The 17,059-nt window shown below is 38.2% G+C and overlaps 1 protein-coding gene across 1 annotated transcript; it reads left to right on the top strand.

Moving 5' to 3' along the window:
* Positions 1-13,505: 13,505 nt before the first annotated feature.
* LOC110943223 lies at positions 13,506-14,306 on the top strand. The gene has a single exon (XM_022184974.1). It carries the CDS (start codon positions 13,506-13,508, stop codon positions 14,304-14,306), a length of 801 nt encoding a protein of 266 aa, XP_022040666.1.
* Positions 14,307-17,059: the final 2,753 nt, after the last annotated feature.

Raw genomic sequence — 17,059 nt, 5'->3', positions numbered from 1 at the left:
TTGATTTTATACACGCAAGCATGAAAACACTTGTGTAACACAAAGTTTCGACAAAAGAACTATTTTTGTAAACCTTGACAAGAAGTTGTAAAGACGAAACTTCTTTAAAAACGAGATTTTCAAGAAACCAAATTGATCTATACGAAGATCCACTAAAAATAAAGGAAAGTTACTACATATTTTGGATAAACCGCAAGTTCATGTATTTTTGCGATTTATATACATTTTGACTAATTTGATGGTTGGATATTGTTATTGTTGAACGAGAAAATTGATTGGTTTGAATTTTAAAAGAAAATGATACGCTTGAAAGCGTGGCCACCTCCAGTTACAGGGGAGAAACTCTGGCGAAATTTTTCCAAAAACCTAACACTTGGAAATATTTTCATCACAAGTGTTAGAAATACATTTTTAACTTGTTTTCAAAAGTATAAATTTCGCCATGATTTTATTTACAAAATTTGTAAATATCGGAGGTGGGATTTTCACAAAATAAAACTTGATAAATATATATTTAGTATATATTTTGCGTAACAACACTTGTGAGATTTTTATGATTATTTTGTGAACTATACAAATATTATTTTTAGGGTAAAAATAATATTACCAAATGTTAACGATTCCAAACTAATACGAACGCCTTCACAATAATTATTTAAGTTACACCGGTAATTATTATTTTTACCACCCGATCTTTAAACGTAACTTACGCATTTCTCGGAAAACTACTAATGAATGTGTATTTTTAACAAGAATATTATTTTGGAGAAATTATGTGAAATGAAATATAATATTTTTGAGAAAAACATTTATATTTTGGAGAAAGGATTAAAATATATTTTAAGTGAGACTTAATAATATATTCCGAAGATACAGAGACGTACATGTATTAAGACCCCCATCCTTGGGAAGGAAAATATTTACTAAATAATTACTAAGTGTAATTACGAAATAGTTGTCTAACTATTTCCCAAAGACATTAAACCTTAAACTAAGGCACGGCCGTCCGTCTAATAGAAGTTAGTACGTGTAGGTCGTCGCACATCTGTTTGATCAGGAGATTTACTTGGTAGAGACGCACCACAGTGAGTTCATGTCCCCCTTTTCTCTTAACTGTTTTCAGTTTTCTAAATTGCGGGGGTGAAATACATGTTACTATATTTATGAGTACTTTATACATGGTATGGTTAGCGTAAGGAGGTTTACAACTTAGATCATGTGAGTGGGTAGGCGGAAACTTGAGGCCACTAATCCTCAGGGTAGGACCGAGGGACAGGAGCGGTAGATCTATCTGGGTGTAGCGAGCCCAGCCCCAGGCCTAGCATAACGGACCTCGGGGTGACTTTGTGCCCAATGCATAAATCCGCTAGGTTTGAGTCTTCCTACTTGCACTTCACACATATCAATGGCCTTGCAAACCATTGGTGATCTCTTTTTCCTTATTTGCTACATACCAGGATTTTATACATAAAAAGGTTTTTATTACTCACTTACACATGAACTCGCTCAATATTATTGTTGACTTTTCAACTTTCATGTATTTTCAGGGAACTAAAGATCTGGCGCGGTATGTTACATTTTCCCGCTGCTTATGAGTTACGAGGTCATCCAAGTTTAAGGCATGTGACTTTTTCCTGGACGAGTCACAGTTCTTAAACTGTGTTTATTTCATGTTGATGTTTGTGTCTTCTGAACAATGTCTTTATGTTATCAGATTGTAGTTTCCGTTGCATGAATCAACGCCTTAAAACAATGTTATGTTACTTATGTTTTAAAACTTAAATGGATGATCTTGCATGGTTTTTTTTATTTCATATAGCTTTGTTATGATTAAGCTATGGTATTAAGAAGTCACACCAAATTAACAACGCTTCCGCAAAGCCAGGGTGTGACATGTTGGGCTACTGTTGGCCGGGGAGGCCAAGGAGGATTTGGAAATAGAAAAAATAACCGGGGTGGAAATGGAAATCGCCCACAAGGAAACAATGGAGGAAATGGGAATTGAGGCAACAAGGTGAATCAAGCTTGAAACGGTGGAGGAAACGGGCAAAGACCCGGTTGCTTTAACTGTGGTGACATTGGGCACTATAAGAGGAACTGCCCAGAATTGAACCAAGCCCATGGAAGAGTGTTTAATATCGAAGCAAGGGAAGCACGCCAGGATCCCAATGTCGTTACTGGTACGTTCCCTGTAAACCAACGCTTTGCATCCGTTTTATTTGATACTGGTGCCGATTATAGCTTCGTATCGTTAGAGTTTAAGAATATGCTTGGGTTAGCTGCTAGTAAGTTAGATATTCCCTACTCAATCAAATTGACTAATGGAAAGTTAGTAGAAGCCAATGAAGTGGTCAGAGGTTTTGTAATCGAGTTGGGAGAGCGTGAGTTTACTTTGGATCTACTACCAATCCAGCTGGGGAGCTTCGACGTGGTAGTAGGAATGGATTGGCTATCAAGCAACAAGGCTGAGATTGTTTGTCACGAAAAGGTCGTTCGTATCCCAACCGAAGATGGAGAAACAATTGTTGTTCATGGGGAGAAGCGGGATACGCCTTTAAGAATTATCAGTTGCCTGAAAGCTCGTAAGTGTTTACAAAAGGGATGTGCTGCCTTCCTGGCACACATCGTGGATAGGAAAGCTGCTGAGTCGAAAATCGAAGACATCCCTATCGCGAAGTCTTTCCAGAGGACTTGCCAGGATTGCCACCCCAAAGGCAAGTGGAATTTCACATTGACTTAGTTCCAGGCGCCGCGCCTGTAGCCAGGGCACCTTACAGACTTGCATCGTCAGAGATGCAGGAATTTTCGACACAACTTCAAGAGTTGTTAGACAAAGGATTCATCAGACCAAGCTTCTCACCTTGGGGAGCTCCGGTCCTGTTTGTCAAAAAGAAGGACGGTAGTTTCCGTGTGTGCATCGACTACCGGGAGTTGAATAAGCTGACGATCAAGAATAGGTATCCTCTGCCAAGGATCGAAGATCTATTTGACTAGCTGCAAGGCTCAAGTTTTTACTTAAAGATCGATTTGCGATCAGGCTACCATCAGTTAAGGATACAAGAGGAAAGTATCCCTAAGACAGCATTTAGGACTCGTTATGGACACTACGAGTCCCCAGTTATGCCGTTTGGATTGACAAACGCACCTGCTGTTTTCATGGACCTAATGAACAGAGTTTGCAAGCCATACTTGGATAAGTTCGTAATTGTGTTTATCGACGATATTTTGATTTATTCAAAGACAAAGGTCGAGCACGAACAGCATCTGAGAGCTATTCTGGAGTTGCTGAAAAAGGAACAGTTGTATGCCAAATTCTCGAAGTGCGAATTTTGGCTACGTGAAGTCCAATTCCTTGGACATGTGGTAAATGGAGATGGGGTTCATGTGGATCCAACCAAGATCGAAGTGATCAAGAATTGGGAGACCCCAAAGACGCCAACCGAGATTCGTAAATTCTTTGGTTTGGCTGGCTACTATCGAAGGTTCGTTGAGGATTTTTCGAAGATTGCTTAACCATTGACGCTCCTCACGTAAAAAGATAAGAAGTTTGATTGGGGAATCAAACAGGAAGAAGCGTTCCAGCTATTGAAAGATAAGCTTTGTAATGCGCCAATCTTAGCACTACCAGAAGGTACAGTCGATTTTGTGGTATACTGTGACGCCTCGCGTCAAGGATTGGGTTGCGTGTTGATGCAACGCCAGAAGGTTATAGCTTACACGTCCTGCCAATTGAAAGTGCATGAAAAGAATTATACCACACATGATTTGGAACTCGGCGCAGTGGTATTTGCTTTAAAGATCTAGAGACATTACCTATATGGTACAAAGTGTACGATCTTCACAGATCATAAAAGCCTGCAGCACATATTCGACCAGAAAGAGCTGAATATGAGACAGAGACGATCGGTTGAGTTGTTGAACGACTACGACTGCGAAATTAAGTATCATCCGGGGAAGGCGAATTTGGTCGCCGACGCCCTAAGTCGAAAAGAAAGGATCAAGCCCATAAGGGTTAGGGCTTTGGAGATGATTATTCAAACAGATCTTTCTCTGCGTATTCGTGCCGCGCAGAAAGAAGCTCTTGAGGAAAGAAACCTTGAAAAGGAATATCTCCGTGGGATGGAGAAGCAATTGGTGCCAAACGAGGAAAGAACGCTATGTTTTATGAAAAGGATTTGGGTCCCTCTGTTTGGTGGATTGAGGAAGGTTATTTTTGATGAAGCACACAAATCGCGGTACTCTATCCATCCAAGAGCGGATAAAATGTACCAAGATCTTAAGGATTATTATTGGTGGCCTAGGATGAAAGGCGATGTTGCTGTTTATGTTTGCAAGTGTTTAACGTGCGCTAAAGTGAAAGCTGAATACCAGAAGCCTTCGGGACTTCTGCAACAACCTGAGATTCCCAAGTGGAAGTGGGAACAAATTTCCATGGATTTTATAACAAAGTTGCCAAGAACGCAAAGAGGTCATGACACTATTTGGGTAATAGTGGACCGATTAATGAAGTCTGCGCACTTCTTACCTATCAGAGAAAAAGATAATACGAGCAAGTTGGCTGAAATTTATATGAGAGAAATCGTTACACGCCATGGAGTGCCTCTCTCAATCATCTCTGATAGAGACGGAAGGTTCGTATCAAGGATTTGACAATCCTTCCAAGAAGCTTTTGGCTCACAACTGAATCTGAGCACAGTATTTCACCCACAGACCGACGGACAAAGCGAACGGACTATTCAGACTTTGGAAGATATGCTGAGAGCATGTGTTATGGATTTGGGCGGTAGCTGGGATAAACATTTGCCATTAGTCGAATTTTCATATAACAACAGCTACCACACCAGTATTGGTGCCGCGCCATTTGAAGCACTATATGGCCGCAAGTGCAGATCACCGCTTTGTTGTTCTGATGCAGGTGATAGACAATTGGTTGGTCCTGATGTGGTACAGGAAACCACAGACAAAATTGCACAGATCCGGGATCGCATCAAGGCGGCCCACGATCGTCAGAAATGTTATGCGGACCGAAGGAGGAAACCTATGGAATTTGAGGTAGGTGATATGGTTTTGTTGAAAGTATCACCCTGGAAGGGTGTGGCACGCTTTGGGAAGCGTGGAAAGTTGAGTCCGCGGTATATTGGTCCGTTCAGAATTTTGGAAAGAATTGGGTTAGTAGCATACAAGCTGGACTTACCTGCTGAACTGAATGGCGTTCACGATACATTTCATGTATCAAATTTGAAGAAAAGTCCAACTCAAGATACCGTTGTCATTCCTACCAATGATATTCATGTTGACGACACGCTCTATTTTGTCGAAGAACAGGTTGAGGTTACAGATTGGAAGATCAACAAAACCCGTCGAAGCAGTGTCAAGCCTGTCAAGGTTCGTTGGAACGCAAGACATAGTCCTGAATACACCTGGGAACGTGAGGACCGAATGAAAGAAAAGTACCCCCACTTATTTCCCAAGAACCCTGCATCTAGAAGCAGAACTTAAAATTTCGGGACGAAATTTTTCTAACGGGGGGAGAATGTGACAACCCTCACCAAACCAGGTATCCGTACGACTTAATTAATATTTAATTACTGCTTAATTACTGTGCTTGTTGTGGATAAACTGCTACCTGAATAATGATACATGTACTTACTTGCATCATACTTTATTTGCTGTCACTCCATTATTTGCTTACAGAACTTTAGTGACAACCTTGATGCACAAAAGCACAGTAGCACAATAAACGGATAACCCAGTAAACGTGCTGACATAGCCAGCACCAGGCAGGCACTGCCTCTAAGGTCGTATGAGCCAGAGATAGTTTACTACACTAGTAGAGAGTGTAGGGAAATGAGGGTTGTAGAGCTGTGTCACTAGGTGATAATTATAGTGACCGGATGTGCCTAAAACGTACTTTAAGTACAAAATTCAGCACTTTAAATAAAAATTCAGCATTAAGCTAACTAATAAAGTGCCAAAACATGAGAAAAATATTACTAGACACTTTCCAAAGTATCGGGAATAAATTGTGTCACTAAAAATAATAATAAAGACACTTTAAAGCTTTATTAAGCACTTTAACGGATCAATATCCAACCGAACAACTGGACTTAACCCGGGACATAAAAAAAATATATTGACAACAACATTATTTTTCTTTTTTTGAGTCAGTTAGGGTCCCCGAATACCCTAACACTCGTTGCCAATTTATAACACACTAAAAATTGTTTCAACATCCTAATTTAACTAACTAAACCTTAAGCTATCTAGTTAGAATCCAAACCAAACCCCCCATTTACAACTGATCGTTCCCCCTAAGGGAACACCACCCTTACATTTAGAATATTATATTGACTGTTGTCGAATATCTGTTAAGCATATTATCTAATGGATAATGTGTGTAAGTGGTTTATAAATAAACCTAATAGGTCACATTCACTTCATAATCCACTAAAAAAAAAAAAAAAAGAAAAATTGTTCTTCTCCTTCCATCTTCTGATATTCTCGGCCGACCACCAAGACCCACCCACCATCTTTTTTTTTATTTCCATCTTGCAATTTAATATACAACCAAGGGTGAAGGATCACATACGAGGAGACCCGGTGCTTACGGATTTCCAAGGACCTCACCACAACGCTATTAACCACCCATTTTTCGACTAGTTTCTTCCCTAGCCTCGAGCTATTAGTAAGTGACTCTAAACACCTTTTTGATCTATTCTAAAGTGGTTAATAAAAGTTTTGTCGGTTGAAAACCATGAACATATAAGATCAAAATTAAAAAGTCTACTAAAGAAGATGAACAAGGTGGATAATAGATGAATATTAGAGTAAAACTTATAAAACTAGTATTGTTATGATTATTTTTGGTTGTTGATTGCTAGCATGGGAATGGATGGTCATCTAACCCGCTAGATCATGTTCACAAAACATGAACTAGCCTTATGTTTAGTTGTAAAGTTTCTAGATGATGAACCCTTTCCAACATAAACATGAATTTGTGTAAAAATAATTTTTCTTATAAAATGGAGTTCTAAACTAGTAGATCTACGGATCTACAAGTGGTAATTTCAAAGGACCAAGTGTTAAAAGAAATCATATTTTAAAGTCGGATCTTTCTTAACAAAGGTGATTTTTATGAACACACAAGTGTGTAGACACTTGTGTAACACAAAGTTTTGACAAAAGAATTATTTTTGTAATTTTTGACAAGAAGTTCTGGAAATGTATTTTCTTTAAAAACGAGATTCACAAGAAACCGAGTTCATTTATAAAAAGGTCTACTAAAAATATGGGGAAATTGCTACATATTTTACGCAAACCACAAGTTCATGTATTTTTGCGATTTATATCTATTTTGACTAGTTTAATGTTGAAATATTGTTTGTTAATATTGGGAACATTGTTGATTTGAATTTTAAATGAAAATGATACGCTTGAAAGCGTGGCCACCTCCGGTTAGAGGGGAAACTCTGGCGAAATTTTTCCAAAAATCTAACACTTAGAAATATTTTTATCACAAGTGTTATGAATATAATTTTTAACTTATTTTTCCAAATAAGTTTCGCCACAATTTTGTTACAAAACTACCAAGTGTCGGAGGTGGGATTTTCACAAAATAAAAGTTGAAAAAAATATATATATATATATTTAGTATATATATTTTCCATAACAACACTTGTGAGATTTTTTTTTATGATTATTTTGTGAACTATATAAATATTATTTTTAGGGTAAAAATAATATTACCGAATACTAACGACACCAAAAAAAAATACGAACGCCTTCACAATAAATATTAAGTTACGACGGTATTATTAGTACCACCCGATATTTAAACGTAACTTACGCATTTTCGGAAAAATACTAGTGAACGCGTATTTTGACAAAGGTATTATTTTGGGAAAAATTATTTGTAATAAAATATAACATTTTTGGGAAAAATATTTATATTTTGGAGAAAGGATTAAAATATATTTTAAGTGAGACTTAATAATATATTACGAAAATTCATGAACGCACATGTATTAAAGCCCCCATCCTTGGGAAGGAAAATATTCACCAAATATTTGCAAAGTGTAATGACGAAATAGTTGTCTAACTATTTCCCAAAGACAATAAACCGTAAGCTAAGGCACGGCCGTTCGTCTAATAGAAGTTAGTACGTGTAGGTCGTCGCACAGCAGATTGACCAGGAGATTTTTCTTGTTAGAGACGCACCACTGTGAGTTCATGTCCCCCTTTTCTCTTAACTGTTTTCAGTTTTCTAAACTGCGGGGGTGAAATACATGTTTCTATATTTACGAGTACTTTATACATGGTATGATTAGCGTAAGGAGGGTTACTACTTAGATCATGTGAGTGGGTAGGCGCAACTTGAGGCCATTAATCCTCATTGTAGGACCGAGGGACAGTAGCGGTAGATCTATCTGGGTGTAGCGAGCCCAGCCCCAGGCCCAGCATAATGGACCTCGGGGTGACTTTGTACCCAACGCAAAATCCGCTAGGTTTGAGTCTTCCTACTTGCACTTCACACATATCAATGACCTTGCAAACCATTGGTGATCTCTTTTTCCTTATTTGCTACATACCAGGATTTTTAAACTTACAAAGGTTTTACATACTCACTTACACATGAACTCGCTCAACAATTTTTGTTGATTTTTTCAACTTACATGTATTTCAGGGAACTAAGGATTCTGGCACGGTATGCTACGTTTTCCCGCTGCATAAGAGTTATGAGGTCATCCAACTTTAGGGGATGTGGCTTTTACCTGGACGAGTCACAGTCCTTAAACGGAGTTTATTTTAAGTTTGTGGTTGTGTCTTTCAAACAATGTTGCTATGTTATTAGGTTGTAGTTTCCGTTGCATGTGTCAACGCTTCAAGACAATGTTGTGTTACTTTTATTTTAAAACTTAAATCAATGGATGATCTGTATGGTTTTATTTTCATATAGCTTTGTTATGATTAAGCTATGGTATTAAGAAGTCACACCAAATAAACCCACGCTTCCGCAAAGCCAGGGTGTGACATTTGAAGGGTTAGGTGTGCTAAAATAAACTTTATGCTCATTCAGGGACTAAAAGCGTCAAAAAGTGCATAAGTTTGCATTTCCGCGCATAACTTACGCTCTGAATACATCCGGACATCCAAAAATTTATTTCATCATTAAAATATTATGTTTCAGTGATTGGATTGTCAAAAATCCATTCGTCGTGCAATTTGGATCGTTTTTCGCGTTCGTGCGCATTCCGTCGTAATTAACCGAACATCACGATCATACGACCAAACGAACCGACATCCGGCATATTTTTGAGCATGTTTCATTTCCCTATGATTTAACATCCTGATGAAGCTTAAAAATGGGCTTGACAGGTGTTAGAAGTACCAAAACACGACTATACGCGCACAGGGACCAAAACTGCCAACTTTTGAAAGTTGCTGTTCTGCAGACCATATATGGTCCGTAAGGTGTCCCCAGTTCAGCAAAACGTGTTTCGAGCTTGATCCAGCTGTTCCACACTTGTGCAAATGGTTTTGGGGCATTTCTAGGGGCTCCCCTGGTTTTGTAAATCTATGGGCTTGATGTGTACGACCTTGATCGAAGCACGTTATTCGACGATTGATCCTAACGATTCTACCACATCTATAAATACCCCCTTCATTCACTTGTGCAAAACCCACTTGATTTCTCAGATTTCCTCTAAGTTGAAGTGTAAAACACTTCATACCTGAGAAATACTTGGAAAATCAATCTTGCGGGGACCTTCTATAAGTATTCTTTCGTGCTTTTCATTCGTTTTTAGCGTTAAAGTCAAACTGCATTTGACTTTTTGCATTGACCAGTTTATGGTCAATGCAAAGTTCGTTTGAACTTCATAACGTGAGCGTAATCACGATGATTATAGTCCCAAGTAGCTATACCTACTGATTACCACGTTATCTAGGCTCAGTGACGAGTCGTAGTTTCGGCCAAAATGCGTATTCTTGCGTATTTTGTAACCAAACTACTTTTGGGTATCAAGACCCTTTGTCTTGATACCAAACCTGTTTTTAAAATCTCGTTAAACATGTTCTAACATGTTTAGCTCGTCACTTTTAGATTTGTGCTTGTCTAGGGTCGTAATGGTAAGCGATCTAAACAATCGCTTCTACTTTCGAACCCGATCCATTTGGTCGATCATTAGGATCCGACCAAATACTTTAGGTGACCATAGTTGTATAGGGAATAACCTTCCGAGGTTATACCTTATGGTCACATCGTTTAAGTAGTTGTATGATGCGTAAATTATATGCCTTAGGAAAATTACCAAAATACCCTTTTCACGCCAAAATTCATTTTAAGCCTATGCAACATAACTTTTGACATCTAAACTGAATTTGCAACAATATTAAACATGTTAAGGCATATTTCACTTGTCACGGGACAAGTTAGGCGGTCCGAACGCGTTTTACGCGAACGACGCGTTAAAGTAGCATAAGCTACCTAAACGGGTCGTAACGGGTCAAAAGCACTTAGGATAAGTTTCGTTTTTGTATGTAGGCTTTGTTAAATCATATTACATGAGTTTTTACACTCGTTTGGTTTACGAACCCTCATACTACCAGTTCTTCGTGGAAGATAGGAAGATAACTGAAGAGGTTCTTCGCCAAAAGACCAGGACCTGTTTCTTCGTATGATGTATTATTATTATTATTATTATTATTATTATTATTATTATTATTATTATTATTATTATTATTATTATTATTATTATTATTATTATTGTTATTATTATTATTATTATTATTATTATTATCATCATCATTATTATTATTATTAATACATAAACAACAGGTTCTTCGTCATTTATGTTCAATATGGTTCTTCGTTGATTTGAGTTTTTCGTGGGGGGGTTCTTCGTCAAGGGTTCTTCTTCATGGAGGGTGCTTTTTGTGGGACCTGATATGAAGAAACCCTAAAGTTTCTTAACAGCCGCCACACCCCCTTCAAGAACACAGCCACTGTTCATTCCCAGATTTGACGAAAATCACTACAAAAGTGATATTTGATGATGAAAACTTGATTATTTAGGTGTAAAACATAAAACCCAAGTATTTTGTGTGTTCCGTTTCAGTTAGACCCGCGAATTACGGTCCAGATCTGGGTTTTTCTTATTTTCACCATGTTTACATCTTGAACAAAATTCACAATAATCAGAGATCTAGAGCACATGTAATTTAGCAAATGGTTAGATTTACTAAATCAGGTACCATGGCTCTGATACCAATTGTTGGACTGTGTTTCTGGACCGAAACTGTGATTCGTGTGTTTATGTTCATATACGGGAAGATTAGAGACGGATGAAAAACTTACTTGTATAGATTAATTAGCATAACAATATAAGTTGGCCCGATTAACAAGCTAACCGAACCTTACCAAAGGAGTACACATCCGGGGAGAGACCAAGTGGTGATCTGTCCCTCTGAGGTCTAACACCTCCTAAAACTTCAAGTGTTTACAATGACAAAGGCTTGCTATTTATAGCTACACCCGTTTGTCTTGCAAATACACACACGGTTAAACGAATAACCCTCTCGTTTGACCACTTCAAATGAGCGGGTCTATACACGTTCGTTAGACCGTTTCACTAACTATTACAAAATCAGCATAAAATAAATCTAATCTATTCGAACAACATCGGACACAAAATCTGCATCAACACCATTGATTTGCTGTAATTGAACTCGATTGTGCTGATGACGAAGACATGGGAGTCTGAGCCCATGAAGGGACTGGACCTAAACCTTTACTCGTATACATATTCGCATTAGGATCAGGTTTCCAACCCCACCAATCTGAACTCATGGTGAAGTGAAAATAAACAACTTAAGAGGCAATGGTGAACCTTCTATCACACAACTGTGAACGACTAACTTCCATGAAAAATGGTAGACAACGAATAATATGCCACGAAAGATGAATGGCCCACTTGAGTTACCAGGCCCAAACTAAATAACAGTCCCATAAATAATACTTATTTTTCGTGAAAACTGATTCTTGACAAACAACCCCAGCCCAAAAAAAATACACCAAATATTGGAGCCCAATTCTACAAAGTCCAACAATTAATTTAGGTTGCCTGAGCCCAAATCCACGAAAAACAATTCACTTTAAAAGGTGAATCAGATGAATAATATCGATACCAACAAAAAATATATGACTCGGATTTTTTTTTAAATTGTGATTGAAGAAAAATTATGTTTTCGTGAGATATGAAAAGCAGGCCCAACAACTAACCAGCCCACCAATTGGCTAATAATATTTGACTTGTGTGAAGTAAGGTCCAAAGAACAATACCCACATATAATGAGAGTATTTCATGAGTCCAGGACAAAAACAAGTATATTTAGCTGAATGAGACAAAGGGTTTTTCAAATGTGATTTTAAAAAGAGGACAAAAATAGGTTATTCGTTGACTAAAGTTTTTCGCAGGAGTGGGACACTTCGAAAGTTGGTAAAAGTTGGTGAACCTTATCCCAATTAGGCCATACCTTTTCACACGATCAGAGAAAGAAATTGGTGAAGAAACATTTCAAAACTAGAAAATTCTGGTTTTCCGACCCACCAGAAAGTTTTCCGACCAAGATTTTTGCACAAAAATTTCAAGAAAAACCCTATACTAACATGTCTCCATGCACTTGAACAAGGTTTTAGTAAAAATTTTAAGCAAAACAACAGGTTTTTCAAAGTTTTAAACCATTTTTCTTTTAAAAAACAAAAAAAAAAAACTTTCTGAAAGTTCGCCACACGTCTCGGTTTTAACAAGGATGAGAGCCAAGGCTCTAATACCACTAGTAGGTCCACTAGCGGAGGATCTAGTTAACCATATCCTTGTTATGCGACAAACCCGCAAGTGCGGAATCCAAGAGGGTAAGTTAAAACGAGCAAAGAACACACACACAAGAGAAAGATTCAACTGTTAAAACTCAACGTATATTACATCAGAAGAGTTGTTACAAGATAGTACAAAGATGTTCATTCAAACTCACCGAAGTTCATTCAAACTGTGTTCACACAATGTGCTGCAACAAGACCCTTTTTTTACAACCTTATCCACTGCCAAACGAAGAACCTATTAGGCCCAAAGTGAAGCCTACAAAGAAATGAACCTCACGAAGAACATGGGTTCTGTTTGTCAATGTTGACCGAAGTTAATGGAAATAGCATGTGGAGTCGACCGTTGGTGGGGCACCAGGTCTTTTGGTTTACGTTGCATTATTTTCTGCATTTTCAGTTGTGTTTATTTACTATTTAAGCAGTGTTTGTTAGCTTCAATAAATTAGTCGAAAATACATTTGTTAACCAGCTTTTATCCTTTCAGTAATATATAAAGCTTTCGACTACCCATTTTACTCTGTTATTTTACTTCTGTTTCTTGTTGTTGCAATTTAATACCCAACATTTGGTATCAGAGCTACTGTTCTGATCCAATTGAATGCCAAAGTTTCTTCGTTTCGAAACCATGTCAGTCGTAACATCCTCCAATCCTCCGAAAGATAACGTCTTCCCGTTTCAGTGTCTGATTCTTGCGGCTACAAATTACAACACTTGGTCAATCAAAATGGAAGCTATCACGGATGCCCACGGGTTGTGGGAAGACATCGAACCGGCAACCGGAGTGCTTGTAGACAAGAAGAAGAATAAGCAAGCTCGGGCTTTCATTCTGGAAGAGATACTTTCACAAGCTGCCAAGAAGAAGACGGCTAAAGAGGTATGGTATTCGTTGAAGTCGCGGTACGTAGGGGCTAAACGAGTGCAAAAGGCAAGGCTTTGGATATTGAAAAGTGAATTCCAAGCCTTACATATGAAGGATGAAGAAACTATAGATGAGTATGCCAGAAAGATTTCGGGTATGATATCGAAGTATAACAGTGTTGGAGCGACTTTGGAGGACGAAGAACTAGTCCGAAAATTGTTCGATACGGTGCCCAAAAAGTTCATTAATCTGGTAGCCTCTATTGAACAAAGTTTGGATGTCGATTCAATGCCATTTGAGGAGGCTATTGGGCATCACAAGGCCTATGAGGATAGGCTAAATCTCAAGAAGGGAAGTGTGATGAATGAAAACAAATTACCGTTTACAAAGGCTGAAAATTCGTCAAATCAAAAGGCAACGAACAAGATGAACACGGCGGGTGGTCGAGGACGAGGTTGGAATAATGGCAGAGGAGGAAGAAATGGTTCAAGAGGTCGAGGTTCGACCCGGGGGAGAGGTGGACGCTGGGGTGGCGGGTTTCACCAAGAAACTAGTGCAACAAACTGAAAGCCAAGAGATAAAAGTCACGTGAAATGCTTCGAATGTCAACAATATGGTCACTACGCCTCAGAGTGTAAAAATAAGAAGCCACAAGATCAAGAGGTGAACTTGACACAAGAAGACGAAGAAACAACTCTGATGTTAACTATAAGTGGAGAAGATAATGCAAAGATGGTCCACTTAAATGAAGAAAAAGTGTATCCTGACCAGTACCGAGAAGAGAAGTATGATGGAAACATGTGGTACTTGGACAATGGCGCCAGTAACCACATGACTGGGCAGAAGAACTTGTTTTCAGAATTAGACGAAAAAGTGACAGGTCAAGTTTGCTTTGGGGATGGCTCAAAAGTACAGATCAAAGGGAAAGGTACTTTACTGTTTGATTGTAAAAATGGTGAACATTTTATCATTCCCAATGTCTATTTCATACCTGCCCTACGTCGCAATGTGATAAGCCTAGGACAGATGGATGAGGAAAGTTATGATGTGGGAATACATCAAGGCTTTCTGAAAATGTATGACGAGACCGGTCGGTTGATTATGAAGGTATAGAGGTCAAAAAATAGGCTCTACAAAATTAAGTTGACACCGGGGAAGCCTATGTGCCTAACCATGAAATTAGATGATGAATCATGGTTATGGCATGCACGTATGGGCTATGCTAATTTCCAATTGCTTGAAGAAATTACTCGTAAGGGTATGGTTACGGGTATGCCTCACGTGACTCATCCATCACAGGTGTGTGAAGGGTGTGAAGGGTGTATGATAGCTAAACAAGCACGACAAAGCTTTCCGAAAGAAACACTGTGGAGAGCCAAGGAACCGTAGCAACTCTTACACGCCGATTTATGTGGTCCAATCACAGCTTCAACAAAAGGGGGTAACAATTATTTTTTGCTGATTGTTGATGACTATTCTCGCTATATGTGGGTTTAACTAATTAAAACGAAGGATGAAGCATTTCAGAGGTTCAAAAATTTAAGATGCAGGTTGAAAAAGAAAGTGGACTCAAGATTAAAGTGTTGAGAACTGATAGGGGAGGCGAATTTAACTCGAATCTTTTCAACGATTTTTGTGAAGAAGAGGGAATACAACATTGTTAGGAAACTTTATTTGTAAGTATTGAAGAAAATCTCAATCAACTGGATCTCTGAAGAGATAACAGTCCTGAAGATCACAGCAAGAAGAAGAAGATCAGATAGGACAACTGAAATGCAAATTATCTACTTCAAAGAATCACAAGTTGATCAAGAGTTGATTTGGATTATCAGAGAAGGTCATTTATGATGGATCTGATGATATTTCTGATGAAAATATCATCAGTTTCTGACGATTCTGATCATCAGGCTTTCTGATGATTTGTTCACCAGAATTTCGGATGAAATCGTTTATCAGAAATTCTTTCTGATGAAAGACCCCACTTGTCTAAAATCACAACTCTATCCTGCCACCAATGACCGAACCATGACATTATTGGTTATCATGATTACAAATGCAACTTGAACGATGGATTCCACGAATATGTCAAATTGCTACTTTACGTAGGACTAATTGCATGAATAAAAAATTGTTTATTCATGTACACCGCCATCTATAAATAGAAGGCTCGAGAGGCAGAAGATAATTGAGTTCGAAGCTTAGCATTCATATACAAACACCCAAACTCCACTGCTCTTCTCACCCACAGAATTCAAGATTCATTTTTATTAGATAATAATCTTACAATCACCTTGTTAAACAAATTTGTTTCAAAGTGATATAAACTTGATAATTCTGTAGGTCTTGTTTCTTGAAAGTCTGATTTCCATTTCCGCACATCTTTTTCACATATACTGAAATCACTTGCCATATTACGTAAAAAGAAGTTGTTAAGGCCATACTGGGTCCAACAATTGGTATCGGAGCAGACTGAATAAATTATTTTCAAACAATCAATCGCTCTTCTTCTTTTTACTAAATATGGCCAGTTTGAATAACGCTTTTAACATTGGTTCTATGTCCAAACCTCCGACTCTGGTCAGAGAGGAATACCCCCAATGGAAAATCAGGATGGTCAGTTTCCTTAATGGTCATGACCGAACTCTGTTTCAATCCATTGAAAGGGGTCCACATATACCAATGACTGATATACCAGCAGTTCCAGCAACTGACCAAACACCAGCAATCCCTGCCTCCCGTGCTCCCAAAAGTGAAATAAACTGGAGCGCGGAAAACAAGGATCTGGTGGCTGGGGATGAAAGAGCAAAATCACTATTAATAATGGCCATCCTTAATGACATATTTTCACAAGTTGATGCTTGTGCATCAGCCAAGGAAATATGGGATCGGTTGGAAAATCTTTGTGAAGGAGGAGAAAAGGATGAAAAGAAACAAGAGAACAAATAACGTCTCATCTTATGAAAGGTTTAAAAGTTTACCTAATGAAAAGTTAAATGACACATATCAAAGGTTCACAAAACTTTTAAACGAGCTAAAGAAATTTGGAATAACTAAATCAAATGATGAAAGAAACATAAAATTTCTTGATTCTTTGCCTAGAGAATGGAGGAGTCTAACAATGACTTTGTCCTCAACCTTAGAACTAGGAAACATGAGTCTTCATGACTTATACAGCATCTTGATCCCCAGAGAGGAAGAAATATTTGAAGTAACCATTCAAAGAGGGGGATCTTTAGCTCTCATGTCAAACCCACAAAGACAAACAACTTCCAATGATCCACAACCATCAAACAGCTAGAGTTTTGAAACTTTTGATACAT

Source organism: Helianthus annuus, chromosome 5 (assembly GCF_002127325.2).
Source record: "Helianthus annuus cultivar XRQ/B chromosome 5, HanXRQr2.0-SUNRISE, whole genome shotgun sequence".
NCBI classification, from domain to species: Eukaryota; Viridiplantae; Streptophyta; class Magnoliopsida; order Asterales; family Asteraceae; genus Helianthus; species Helianthus annuus.
Note: the sequence above shows the minus strand (reverse complement) of the source record. Positions and strands in the feature narration are given on the sequence as shown.